Source organism: Nelusetta ayraudi, unplaced genomic scaffold (genome assembly GCF_046127955.1).
Source record: "Nelusetta ayraudi isolate G7.1 ecotype Tasmania unplaced genomic scaffold, CSIRO-AGI_Nayr_v1 ptg000013l, whole genome shotgun sequence".
NCBI classification, from domain to species: domain Eukaryota; kingdom Metazoa; phylum Chordata; class Actinopteri; order Tetraodontiformes; family Monacanthidae; genus Nelusetta; species Nelusetta ayraudi.
The window spans coordinates 2,080,340-2,094,126 of NW_027466063.1; the positions used below are offsets into that span (position 1 = coordinate 2,080,340).

The following is a 13,787-nucleotide window of genomic DNA, read 5'->3' on the forward strand; positions in this document are numbered from 1 at the left end:
CAGTATATATTGTGAATGTTGGAAATTCAATTCTTGAAATTCTTGAAAACCTGTTCCAAATCGGAAAAAAGAAAATCACAAATTACACTGTTGTGTTTTTTTGGGGCCAAAAAAAAAAAAAAAAGACACGAATCAGGCCAAAATTGAATAGGCCCAAACATGCAGGAACACACCTGGAGCAGGAATCAAACCTGGGTCTCCCGCATGACAGTCAATGGTTTAACCGAATGGCCTTATACACCACTTTTGATATTGACTGCAGAGGTAGACAAGTATTGCTTTTCTTAACGTGACAAACAGAAATTGGTGGAAACAACCTCTTGGCCGGTTATTGATTACAGTGATGTGTTGGATATGAATGCTTCTGCTTCTCTGCATCCGAGATAATGTGTACCCTAGGGCGCCGAGATTCATTACCAACTGTGGTCCCTGTGGTCAACTCACCATTGTGTACTATATTCTAATGTTGACTAAACGTCTCTATGTGTTTGACGCCTCTGTCACTGGTATGTGTTCCTTTACAAAACTATTTTGGGTATCAATCCCTCCTACTTGTCTTGTCTTGTACCAAAGAATCAAGGAAGTCACAATCTCACTTCTATGGATGTTCTGCAATTTGTTGTCCCCAAAATACAAACTAAACTGAGCAAGAAAGTGTTAGTTTCTCAGCACCTAACGCTTACATTACAACTCATTGCAGTCTACCTTGTCTGTGTGCATGAACGTTGTGTGAGTTTTAATGCTGTTAATTTCACTTTTTCTGTTTTTAATCTAACTATGCAACTGCCCTCTTAGTCAGGTTTCCTTTGAAAGAGATCTTTGATCTCAATGGAATTAATTTGGTTGAAAACAGACGAACTATAAAAAGAACACCACTTTCTCTTAGCCTAATAGCCTACCTACAGCCTATAATGAAAGCCCGTATCTAAATTAAGATTTATTCCGAGAAACTGCTGACCTCTAACCCCCTAAATCCTTGAACTGCGTCTTTAAACATGTTTTGTACTCTTTACTCTGTTGACGTTGTCTCTCGCGTGTATTTATAAGCACTGGGAACGAATGAGTGATCTGATGGGATCCGTATTCAGTCGAAAACATCGGCTGCCTTCAAAATAAAAGCATTTGTTCTTTTGCCACAATCATACCAAAGCTTTCGCTCGGCCAATTGGAGGCCCCTTAGCGCTTACATAAATCTAAAGATCAGACTAAATAACGACGAAGAATTGCGGGCTTTTGCGTTCAGTAAACGGGACTGCACGCAATTTGTGTTGGAAAGGTTCAAGCCGGATGCTTGACTCTGCCGTTCTCCGTGTCTCTCGCGACGTCCTTTGGCGCGCGCCTACCTCCATCCATTTTTAAAGTGGGCGGGCGTGACTCGCACGCGTTCCCTGCGGCCGCCCCTCCGTCATTGGCTGTTGTTAAAACAAGAGCGAGCGAGAGCGGCGGTGTTGTGGGCCGCGCGGACCTATAAAGGCTCATCTAGTGTCCCAGCAAGCAGTCGCTCCGCTCACAGCCTCCCGCTTTCAACTGAAGGGATTGTCCGCTGGCGAGTCGGTGAGTGGTCGCAACTTTTAAGAGGGACACCACGCGTCTGCTGGCGTACTAGGTTGAGTCTCGCTCGCGCAGAACTCACTTGTAAACACGCGCCGATCCTGCACGAACGCAGGGAATTCCGTTTATGTGAGTGATAAGAAGCGAGATGAATAGCCGCACCTCTGTTTGACGGCCGATTGTACTAACTCATCTCTTATTGTCCTTCTATAACTCATCAATGATTATCTCCTGTGGTGGTGTTCTCTGTTTCTATTCGCGTCTTGAAGCCATGTGCCGTTATGCCACGTCTTTGTTGGACCTGCTCGTATTAACGCTTTGTTATTGTTGAAAGAGTACTGATTTGTTATTATTGTTTTTCTTTTTTTGTTATTAAAAAACAACAACAACAACAACAACAACAACAACGTTAAAACAAGACGTCAGATGGCTGTCCTGTAAGGAACCCTGATCAGAATCAGCCGGTCCTCACTTAACTTACTTAAAAATATCAATATGCCATAGAAAGAAAGAAAGAAAATCACACAATTTTTGCAATTACTTTTGCGGAAAATTCTAGATCCACATAAACTTTGAGGTATCACTTATACTTTGCTCGCCTTCTTTACCTTGTGCATGAAAAACATTCAAGCAGACAGGACAGGAGCGATGTATGCTCCTGACAGTGTTTGACTCACAATCCTGGCAAAAAGCCTGTTTCTAAATGTGCGTTTGTTGTCCTCATAGCGATGCCCCTGGGCTCTGTCAAGTCTTTCATCCTGGAGTTGGATGGACCCAACGATGCAGCATTCACCAGAGGGGAGGTGGTGTCTGGCCTGGTGGTGCTGGAACTCCACAAGGACACCAGAGTGAACTCCATGAAGGTGCAGGGACGAGGGGTGGCCACGGCACACTGGCTGGAGAACAGAGGGATGAACTCCGTCTACAACGACTACACCTCCAAGATCACGTACTTCAGGAAGAGGCAACATCTGATTCGAGGTCAGTGGTTGAAAATCGCATTTGTTCACTTCTTCTTGCTGGTGTCATACCTTCAACATCCACAACTACTTTCACAACGATGAACTCAAGTGCCGCCTTGAGCCACTTGATCGTGCATGATTGTGCTTTCCAGTCTTTAAAAAGGGGGATATTTTGCTTTTGGTTGCAACCTTCTCCTTAGCTTCAATTGCGTTACATTATTTGTAGACTTTGTGCAAGAAGTGTGTGTGTGTGTGTGTGTGTGTGTGTGTGTGTGTGTGTGTGTGTGTGTGTGTGTGTGTGTGTGTGTGTGTGTGTGTGTGTGTGTGTGTGTGTGTGCGCCACAAGCTGACTTGCACATTGCTGCCGACACTGCAGTTTGTGAGGTGAAGCTCATATGATCAAACTTGGAGTAGGAATGGGGTCAACACTAGCTACGTGTGCCAGGTACCTTTCGTGTGGTGTCCGAATGGACCCAAGTCACGTGTTCAGGCGTGCAAGATATAATGTGATCACGAATTGCCCTGTTGCTTGAAATCAGCGGAGCAGATGTCCGAGTAAATAAACTCCAGGCTGTGGTTAATGTTTATTAGACACGCTAGTCTGTAAAGAGCAGTATTGGTTCTAACACTTTGTCTGGTCAGAGAGGTAAAGGTAAACAGACACATGACTTTTTAATGCCAGTTCTGCTTTACAGACAGTCTTATTGTGGGAACAGACACAACTTAATCATGAATACTTCTAGGTTAAATCCAGCGGACTTTGACGTTGAATGCGACACTGTTTTAGTTCCCATTTTGTTGTACATATTTAATGATGACACCTAAACTGGTCTCCTGAACGAAGTTTCCTTCTATAATTCAGCAGAGACCAGAATGGAGAGTGAAGGCAGCGTTTGAGTTTCGTCATTGAACTTCACTTTCATTGTCACACTTTTTTGCACTTGGAGGAAAGATTTAATCCATATTATCCACTCAAAAAGAACACCATGTATAAAAATGGTGATGGGAGAGAGTTGCCCCGCCCTCCAGCATGTGAGTCATTTTATTATGTCGATAGGGTAAAAACAACCATCAACACACACACACCAGTGAGCTTCTGCATGAGTTCCTGTTTTGCCTGGTCTCACGTGGTTCACGTGACGTCTCACACTGGTCTTGTGTTTTGCCTCGAAAAATTAACCACAGTGCAACAAGCAGGGGATGTGAAACCACTGCACCATTAAAGGTTTGGGCTTTTTTTGTACTTGGCAATTGACATGCATTGTAGTGAAAACGTGGCTGAAGTCGTGTAGGGAGAGACCTCCGCGCTGTCTTGTTGGTGGCTGATAGTTGGTGTCAGTCGGCCTCCTCCTCCCTTCGTTCCATTTGGATATGAATGACTTCTTTCACGCGCCTCTCAAACCATCTGTCCTCCACGTTGGGTGAGAATGCTGGGGTGACCTTTTCGCCTTCAGGCACAGCTGAGTCCTGTCCCGAAGAGCGTGTTTTCCTGTGTCTTACCGGTCGCCTTACAGCGTTTAAAACTCGGCATTTAGGGAAAGCGATGACTGAGAACTCACACGCTCACACATACCATGAGCCATGCCAGCCGTCCACATAGGGCTCCAGAAAGTGTTGCAGTGTTTGAACAAGATGAGAAATGAGAAGAAAGTGAAAGAAGAAGAAGAAGAAGAAGAAGAAGAAGAAGAAGAAGAAGAAGAAGAAGGAGAGAGGCAGGAAGGAAGGAAAGCAGGAAGTGGTTCTGTGGTGTTTAAAAAATGCAGCCAGCGTGGCCATGGCAACCAAGAACACAACACGTGGCTGCCCCTCTTGCCCCTCCCTCTCTCCCCCCTGCCCCTCACCCTCCTCCCGCTGCCTCCTGCTCTCCTCTCCATTCATTTTACAATATCTGTGGCGTCAGCCTGTTCGACGCGCAGCTGTTTCCGCCTCTGAAAGCAGAAATATAATTCAGTGCCTCCTCCAGTGGAAAGCTGGGACATGAAAACTTTTCAGAAGCAGTGTTTCTCAAGAAAAATGAGAATCATTCAGCAGTTTGACTTGTTTCTCTTTGTGTTAATATTTGCTCTGCAAATGGCTTTTTCTCTTTTTTTTGGAGAGGGTTGCAGTTCGGGGTAAACACGGTGAAGCGCCTAAGAGAGGGGATGAACTTGTTTCGCTTAGTCAGCAGCGGTGGCACAGCTGACAGCAGTCACATCTAGATGGCGAGTAAAACTATGTCACGTGCACAGCTGGAGTGTTTATCAGCCCCGGAGGTCTTTGCTAAGTTTACCTTATCAGGACTGAGGACGGGGGACCAGGTTGAGCCGGGCCTCTCTGCTTCAGCAGGGACAACTGGCTGACACACTGGGCTTTTGTTTCACCAGTTTAAACTACACCAACCGTTTCCGGATCAACAAACTCCAGCCATGACCGCTTCACGTACGGCAGATGAGCCAGTCACTTCCCCAAAAAACTCAGCCCCCCTCCCCCTCTAAAATCGGTGTACTTTTAATATCATTGGTGACGTGCAGCTTTGCACGCTGCCGTTTCGCCAGAGGGCGGCACTGTTGAGCTGCTAACCGGCCCAGCGAACAAAGGAGTAAACAACTTTGTTTTTGTCACTTCCAGACTTGATTTGTGTCTCATGGCTATTTGCTCTGAACGGCGACAGACACTCGGCTCACAAGTGGAGACGTCTTTGTTGAGTTAAGTGATTGCTTCGGGGGTTTGGACCAAAAAAATAATGATAATAAATTATGCTCAGAATTTGCTGTTTCTACACTACGCAAATGAATCAAACTCGAGTGTTTAACTTTTCCCTCGTGTGACCCAGTTATGGCACAAGTGTATCCAAGTCATTGTGTTGAAGTTTGATCACCTGCGTGTGTTTCTGATTATTGGGTATTTGGTGACGTTGTACGCGTTGCTGCACGGCTGCGTGTTTTGCATGTGTTGCAGTGTTCTGAGGCTCTGTACACGATGTCCGAGCGACTGGCCAGAACTGGGAGTAAACAGATTCGGCGAAACTATTTCTCTGCGAGCGAGGCGGATCTCTTCCAGACGGAGGCATGTTCCGTGGGCCTGTTTTCTTCTAGGAACCTGCAACCATCAATCATCGCCAGGCCCTGTTTTCCTCACTGCTCCACACCCAGTTTGCATGTTTAGTGCTGCTTTCAACGCAGGCCCAGAAATGCGAGCTTCGTGAGGAGAGCGGAGCACTAGTGGGTCACAACAAAGTTGTTCCGGGTGTTTAGTTTTTATCAGATAGCGCGAAGAAAACGACGCAGTCTTCCTTTCTTTTGCGCAGGGCAGGGTGGGCCACTTTTCAGTCAGTTTAGTTAGTTTTTGTTTTGTTTTTGACCCCCTCGACTTGACAGCTCAGACTTTCTGTTTTTCTTTGTACTTGGATTGCGAAAAGTCCGTGCCGAGGAACGGTCGTTGAAAGCAACGGCAGGCACGGCTCCCGAGCCTTACATAATAAATTCAGAAACCCCGCCCACCCCAACTCGACTCAAATACGCGTGCCCTCTGGAAGGTGTCGAACAGCAGAAAGCTCCAGCAACAAGTGGAACACTGACTTTTACCAGCAGACTTGAACTGTCGCTGGACAACGGCAACAGAGGAAGCGCCTTCTTAGAAACTTATGCGCGGACTTCACTTCGACTCGCCAGCATGATTTTCGACAAGTTGAAAAAGTTGGATATCGTCTTCGACTCGCCGGAGCTGGACTGTCCTCCGGTGTTCAGCAACGGGGACGTGGTATCCGGCCGTGTGGTGCTGGACCTGTCCGGGGAGTCCCGGGTGGACTCCCTCAAGCTGCACGCCGAGGGCTTCGCCAAGGTGCACTGGACCGAGTCTCGCTCCGCCGGGTCCAGCACCGCCTACACTCAGAACTACAGCGACGAGGTGGAGTACCTGAACCGGAGGGAGGTGCTGCTGCAGGCAGGTCAGTCCGCTGTGCAGGAGTTGCGATGGGGGGGGGGTCATGGCAGGGGGTCAGAGACCTCGGTGGTCTGTCAGCGACGCACAGTGATGGAAACCTCGCCGAACGCACTTCGCGTCTAGTTGTTTGTCTGCCGACTGTGGGGCACTGTTGTTGTGATGTAGGAAGCCCCGTGCCAGTCGACTGGGGGGGGGGGGGGGGGGGGGGGGACAGTTTGTCTGAACCGAGCGACAGTCTTACTACCTGCGGTGCAAAAGGCTGAGTTCCACTGCAGCGAGCTGCTGTATACTTGCTCATCCCCCCCCCTTTAGACGGTTTGAACGCTCCAAGTGGAGACTGGTCAAAACACCGCTCCCCCCTCCCCCTCATAGCAACGTATATGGAGTCGTGGAAAAACAACGTGCACAAAGCAGGGCGACCAAACGCTGCAAAAAGTTGTGTTCTGTCGCTCTTCTCATTGTGGAAAACTGCGCTCAGAGACTTGGGCTCCGACTGGAGTCGCGCCGTCATTCAAAGTAGCTCCGCCTGTGTTGTTTTTCTGGGAGAGTCGCTCTGTGCCTCCATTCATCGGCCACCGACTTGTTTTTATGGTCAAAAAACTTGATTTGACAGCAAACTGGCTGGTGCCCGGGCTGCATTTGTTCATCTTTAAGCTCTGGCTATTGTATTCCATGTGAAAAAAGCCCCACTAAAATGGCAACTTTATAGTGTTAAAAGTAGTTTTGAGGAAACAGTTGTGTACAAAAAAACTGAGCCCATGAGGGAGATTCTGACACTGCCACTGTAACTGAAACCAACTTGGTGCCTCACTTTTTAACAAAAAGGACTCGGCTGGGCACATCGAGCTTGGAACCTCTCAGACATGTGTTCCTGGACTTGAGCAGTAAAAGACAGGGAGGAGGGGAGAGAGAAAAAAAAAAAAAGAAACCCAAAGGCATTTGAGACGGCGCTGCGTAACACAGCTCGAGAAAAACATGTTCTCCGTCAGCACAATGGCGCAGGAACCGCCCCTCTGAGCAAGCACACAGCAGCCATGTGATCGCAGAGAAGGACAGAGCGAGTCCTATCCCAGCGAGCGTCGAACCCCAAAGATCTGCTCGTGCCCAAAGTCAACTTTATTGATGTGGCTCTCAAATGGGCCATTGTTTTTTTGTTTGTTTTCACCCATTTCGCTTGTAATGGGCTCAGTTTCCACGCGGCCTTCACCGGATTAGATCCGCTGTCATGTTTCCCCGTTTTTTTTTCCTTCTAAAAGGTCATTTAGCACCATCAGAAAGCCGATCAGCTCTGCTGCTCCACCTTGAACACGGGCATATAAATCTGCTCAGCGACGTGTTGAATTAAACAAAAGCGAAGCAGCTCTGGAGTCGACCGTCTGAATGAACCCGTCTGTCCGTCCGTCTTCCCTCCTCTGCTGCAGATAACGGCGAGTCCACCGTCCTCTCGGCAGGCCGGCACGAGTTCCCCTTCAGCTTCCAGCTGCCGGAGGAGACGCTGGTCACCTCCTTCGAGGGGAAGCACGGCAGCATCCGCTACTGGGTCAAGGTGAAGCTGCACCGGCCGTGGGCGCCCGTCCGCAAGATCAAGAAGGAGTTCACGGTCATCGAGCCCATCGACATAAACACGCCGGCGCTACTGGTGAGCAGCCTGGGAATCATCATCGCGCAGTCCTCGCGGCGTCTGAGGCGAGGTCGGGGCTGCTTGACTCACCCGCCGTTGTCGCTTTCCAGGCGCCGCAGGCCGGGACCAAGGACAAGATGGCCCGGGCGTGGTACCGAAACTTTGGACAGGTGTCGGTGACGGCAAAGATCGACCGCAAAGGCTACACACCTGGTGAGAGGCCGAGACCCTGATTGATTGATTGATTGATTGACTGACACACAGCCAAGCTGGTGGGATTTGCATTCAGCACAGCACCAACACCACCCCTCTCTCTCTCTCTCCGTCTCCGCAGGCGAGGTGATACCTGTGTTCGCCGAGTTCGACAACTCCACCTCCCGCTCGGTGGTGCCCAGGGCCTACATCATCCAGACGCAGACCTTCATCGCCCGCGGCACCAAGAAGCAGAAGTGCTCGGTGGTGGGCACGTTGAGTGGCGACATCGTGGGCGCCCGCTCCAGGGAGACGTGGCACGGCCGCGCCATCAAGATCCCCCCCGTGGGCCCCTCCATCCTCCAGTGCCGCATCATCAGGGTGGAGTACATGCTCAAGGTGAGCTGCTGGGCTTTAAAAAACAAATAAATAAATGAATCGGACTGTTTTCTTTGTCGGTGCCGGGATCCGATCGCAAACCTGACCGTCCTCCTTCCACCGTTTCCCCGCTCAGGTCTGCGTGGACGTCCCGGGAACGTCCAAGCTGTGCCTGGAGCTGCCGCTGGTCATCGGCACCATCCCGCTCCACCCCTTCGGCAGCCGGACGTCCAGCGTCAGCAGCCAGTACAGCGTCAACCTGGAGTGGCTGCGCATGGCCATCCCCGAGCAGCCTGAGCGTAAGTCACCCCTCATGCTGGATGTGTTGAGGGGCTAGAAGAGAAAGAAAGTGGAGCTTTTCAAAACATCGGCGTGGCTCCGTTGTGTTTAGACATCTTCTTCGTATCCTCTCTGGCCTACGTGCCGATTTTTTTGGAAGAAGAAAAACTGAGCCCTCGTGATACAAGAGGGACAATTTCTGTTGAATAACACCGCTTGTTTATCAGCACTTTTTTTTTGCCTTTTCTTGAAAGAGTTTAAACTGAAGCGATGACGCAGAGGAGTGATGACGCGGCAGCTTAGTGTTCCGACCCGACTGGCGGACTAATCCCGCTTGTTCCCCCCGCAGCTCCTCCAGATTACAGCTCCGTGGTGACGGAGGAGGAGGCCGAGCAGCGCAACAACAACAACAACCCGGCGGCCCAGCAGCCCGCCGAAGACCTCAGCGGGATCCAGGAGCGCCCCCTCATGGCCTTCGTCCAAGAGTTCCGCTTCCGACCTCCGCCGGTGTACTGCGAGGTGAGTTAGCTACTCGCTGTGTGGCGCCATCTCTGGTCAATTATTGACATAAGCTTTGTATGCTAAATCGCAGTTGACGCCTCATCGTGCAAACACGACATTCAAACAAGTTGATTTTGCGGCACACAAACTTAACAAAGTAGTAGCTGAACGGCCTTGACTTCAGTTTGATGCGACCCGGGGGGTGGGGGGGGGCTTCAGATTTCTGCTGGAAAACATGGCGACAGCTCGAAGAAGCTGACGACTGGCTGCAGGGCTGCATCAGCGACGGAGCTCAGTGTTTTAACAAGCGTGCGTCTGTTTCTCTTCTCCTGCCGACAGATCGACCCCAACCCTCAGCCCTTCAACATGAGGCCTCGCTGCATGACGTGTTGAACGGCGAGCCCCGGCTGAGGGTCGAGCGACTTCAATTAACGGAACAAGTCAAGAGATTTGTCTTCTCCTGGATAACTTCTCTCCGATAACATTGCGCCTGGTCCCACCAAGTGTTACGGAGGCTGGGCGCCGCGGAGCGCTTGAGAGACGGAGCTGGCGGAAACTGGATATCAGTGGAAAACCATTTTTTTCCTCCGCCCGTCTCCCCTCACCCCCTCAGTTCATAACGCAAAGCGGACGCTTTCCTGTTCTGTTGCGAGGGAAGCCACTTTTCCTTATCGGTTCCTGTCCTTCTCAAGTGATCATCAGCTGCAAAAAGCTGCTAATCGAGGGTTTTCTTCTGCGAAGCCACTTTTTGAGATTTAAGGAGTGCGGGTCGTGTCAGTGGAGGGGCGGGGGGGAAGCTTGTTGCTTCTTTGTCAGATGGAGAGTTGGATTGGCTCCAAAAGGTCAGATGTTTTCTTTTTAAAGCGCTCTTGATAAGGGGACATGTGTTTTGAAAAAGCGCATGGTCCCCTTTGAGTGGCGTGAAAACACAAGTGCAATTATTTGTCCTCAATCTCCAGCTTCCCTAGTAGCTTTTTTTTTTTTCTTTAAGAAAAAAAAAAAAGAAAGAAACTTACTCTGCCATGTACTCTTATGTACTGTAATCTAAAGGTGCGAGGAGTGATGGAGGCGGCAGGTCAAGCAAGCGGATGTAGACGTATGTTAATGCATGCAGGTTGCAAATATGTAAAAGGGAAATGAAAAAAAAAGTTTGCATATTGCCTTAGTAATCTGCCGTCGAAGATTGCATGAGTCTTTGCGGAGCCGAGCGCGTTCTGAGAGGACGCGTCCAATCACAAACAAGTGTGAACAATCGTGGATGAATTCTAAAGAAGAATGTTTGCGTTGAATGCAAAGTATGAGCGCACTGAAGGAGTTTGTGGTTTTTTTGATTTTCGAGCACAGTGCTTTCAAGCGGGATGAGCAGTTTGTGTACAGAGCTACAGAAGTGCTCTCCTGACTGTTGAGGAGGAGGAGGAAGAGGAGGAGGAGGAGGAGGAAGTAGGACCTTTGAGCCATGAGGCCCGAAGTTGATGATGGCTGCCAGATGCCGCGGTGCTGTGAGGAGCTTTGTGAAGCTTAACTCTCGAACACACGGCTCACACAGAGCCTCGAGCTGGAAGATACCACTCAATTCTATGGATGGAAAAAGAAAAAGACATTCCAAAAAAAAGCAGAAGAAGAAGAGCGAGGGAGAATGACTTGAGGATTGTTTTTCTCCCCTCGTTGTTTTAGGGGTATCAAAGTCTTCAGGGTTAAGCCGTGCAACCTCGGTGGTGGCACTCACTGAAAACAATGAATGTATTTTTATAAAGAAAAAAAATGTAATTGTTGATTTACAGTCTTTGCCAAAGTTTTGTAATCTCATTTTTCTAACAAAAATAAATCTTAAAAAAAAAAAATACATATATTAATTTCCGTGTGACTTGGTGTTTCCTTTAAACCTTGACTGATACGCGAGACGCCTCTCGTCTTGTTGCTCTCCAGAGTGCAGAGTACTGCGTCACACACACACACACACGGCAGAGTGAGTCAAAACTATACGGCTGCCAAGGGCAGGGTTCACCCATGAAATGAGCCCGAGTCAGTGGATGAAAACAATAATTACAGGCTGAAGGTTTCGCCTCTGACGGCTTCAGTATCGCTATCCAGTTCTGCGGGTGGATTTCAGAGTTCTGGAAGAGCCGAGGAGTCACTGCTCCGGTTCCTGTTTGGATCTAGTTGCCCCCCCCCAAAAAAAAACCCCAAAACAAAACAAAAACCAGAACAGTTTGTACTCTTCTTACGTAGATGTTCATCATTATGTAAACAATATTTTTTGGGGGGCTGGTTGGGAGTTGGATTGGGGGAGGGGCCGCTCATAAACTTGCAACACACAGAAACAAACAAGCAGCTGAGAATTATAAACAGCGTTGCTCCGAGCTCTAAACATGGCTGAAGGCCAGGCAGAGGAGAAGACTGGAGGACAGCAGAGATCCTCAGGGGCTGCTTCACTGGAGAATGTCAGAGAAGGAGGCAGAACAGAGAGATGTTCAGTCACGAGGCAGGGAGGAGGAAGAAGAAGGTGGGGGGAGGATGGGGAGGAAGATTTTAGACTTGATATGTTTGTGTTGACTCTCAAAATTAAGAATGCTGGTATATTTTCACCACATCTTGATGAAAAAATGTTAACAAGGAATTTTTGCTTTTAGGTCATTTGCCAAGTCCAAATAAATAGTTTGATAAACTAAAATAGTCAACAGGTGTTCTGACACAACGCATGTTTAAAAAAAAAAAGACATTTTCTGCCTGATTTTAATGCAATAACACACTGAGCCTATACAATATTATACACACTTTTATGTAACTTTTCCTTCTGACAAACATCCCTCTAACTATCATTTGAATTCTTCATGTACTATATACTCATCACTGATCCAAACTGAGACACCGTATCTGAAGACACATTCGCACAAGGACCTGAAAAAGCTCCTTCTTCATGTCATGGGTTTAGGAATATCGTTGAAAAGAGGAAGAAAAAAGTCTGAATAATGTCAGAATATCAAGGTGCCTAGTGACCCAAAGTGTTTTCCTCCTGCCCTTAATTTGATTAGAGCGAAACATGATGACAACGGCGTGCAAGATGTTTAATCATTTGACTTGTCACGTCACTATCATGCAACATGTGCCGTGTTTTTGAAATTCTCCGAAACGCTGTGCCCGAGGCAGAGCTTTTAAAGTCTGTCAGACCGGGTTAGCTCGCTGTTCGTCACGTCACTCTTACTGTTGCCAAACCTGCCCCGCAAATTCTGGACGAGATATTGGAGATTAAAATGATAGACATGGAACTGGACAAAAACAACAACAAAAACAATGCTTGCGGAATTATTGAATGAGTAACATTTTGTCTATGTTGTTAAATACAACACAGAGTCAGGCTCTGATTACATTGCATTGACACATTCTGTCATTCACAGTATTGTTTTCCTCCTTCTTTCCATCTACAATAGTACATATTTATCTATTTATCGTCTCCACTAATTTTTACTGCTGTTATTTTTTTTGTTGTTGTCATTTTTCCTCATGTATTCTTGTTTTGGCCTGACAAAGCCTGGAGTTTTTCACCATAACCTACATAACTTCTTTGACTTCCTCTTTGTAGCTCTTGACTCAGCTCCTGTGTAAGACGTGCTCAACAGGTCTTTGCATGCACCTGTTTTGTGACCCAAATAGTCAAAGTCATTAGAAAAAAAACACAAAGAACAGAACAAGCATCTTTTTGAAACAGACAAAGAATAGAATCACGCATAACAATTGTAAATTGATCAATTTGTTTTATGTATGTATGTACAGTATATACATCAGGTTTGTTTCCTACCATACAAACACCTCATCCTGACAGACTTGCTTTCAATATATTTCTCAAAGACACAAAACTAATAGACCAATTGCATGGGCTCTTGCTGCAGGTTTTCATTACTAAGAAAAACACCAGTCTTGAATGAAATAAACAAGATAGTTGGAGCCAGTCTTGCTGAGAGGGAGGATACATGTGTGAGTCAACACAAACTCACATCAGTTGCTGTCTGCTGTTTGAACGGCAACACGCACTGGCAGAGAAACAACCATCATTCCCAATCGAGTCCTTGAATGCGCAGCCTGTCGCATGTCGCTGCAGCCCAACGCCAGACAAACCACCGCTTTGTTTTATGTTGGGCCCGAGTCAAAAGGAAAATTTGTTGGAGGATGCAGCGAACTCTGATGAGTCAGCGCATTTGAAAGCAACAGACTGAGCAACATCTCGCACCAGACATCTAAACCGACCATGTTGTCCTGCAAAACACACAACCAGAAGCTCTGGAAGACCCAAACTATTAATTGATTAATCAACCCCTTAGTTACTGCAAGACCTGGTGTCATCGTCTCAGCTGAATCAGCGTCATCTTCTGATTTGACTCCTGTCT

General features: G+C 47.8%; 1 protein-coding gene across 2 annotated transcripts; it reads left to right on the forward strand.

Annotated features, from left to right (window-relative positions):
- The first annotated feature begins 1,397 nt into the window (after positions 1 to 1,397).
- arrdc2 (arrestin domain containing 2) lies at positions 1,398 to 10,389 on the forward strand. 2 transcript variants are annotated; one of them, XM_076022712.1, is made up of 8 exons: positions 1,398 to 1,554; positions 2,278 to 2,532; positions 7,856 to 8,073; positions 8,166 to 8,268; positions 8,390 to 8,646; positions 8,762 to 8,924; positions 9,254 to 9,423; positions 9,745 to 10,389. In XM_076022712.1, the coding sequence occupies exons 2-8, from the start codon at positions 2,280 to 2,282 to the stop codon at positions 9,796 to 9,798; spliced, it is 1,218 nt and encodes a 405-aa protein (XP_075878827.1). In that variant the 5' UTR covers positions 1,398 to 1,554; positions 2,278 to 2,279; the 3' UTR covers positions 9,799 to 10,389. The 2 variants fall into 2 exon arrangements, with proteins under 2 accessions (XP_075878827.1, XP_075878826.1); XM_076022711.1 differs by lacking the exons at positions 1,398 to 1,554; positions 2,278 to 2,532 and adding an exon at positions 5,009 to 6,438.
- Positions 10,390 to 13,787: the final 3,398 nt, after the last annotated feature.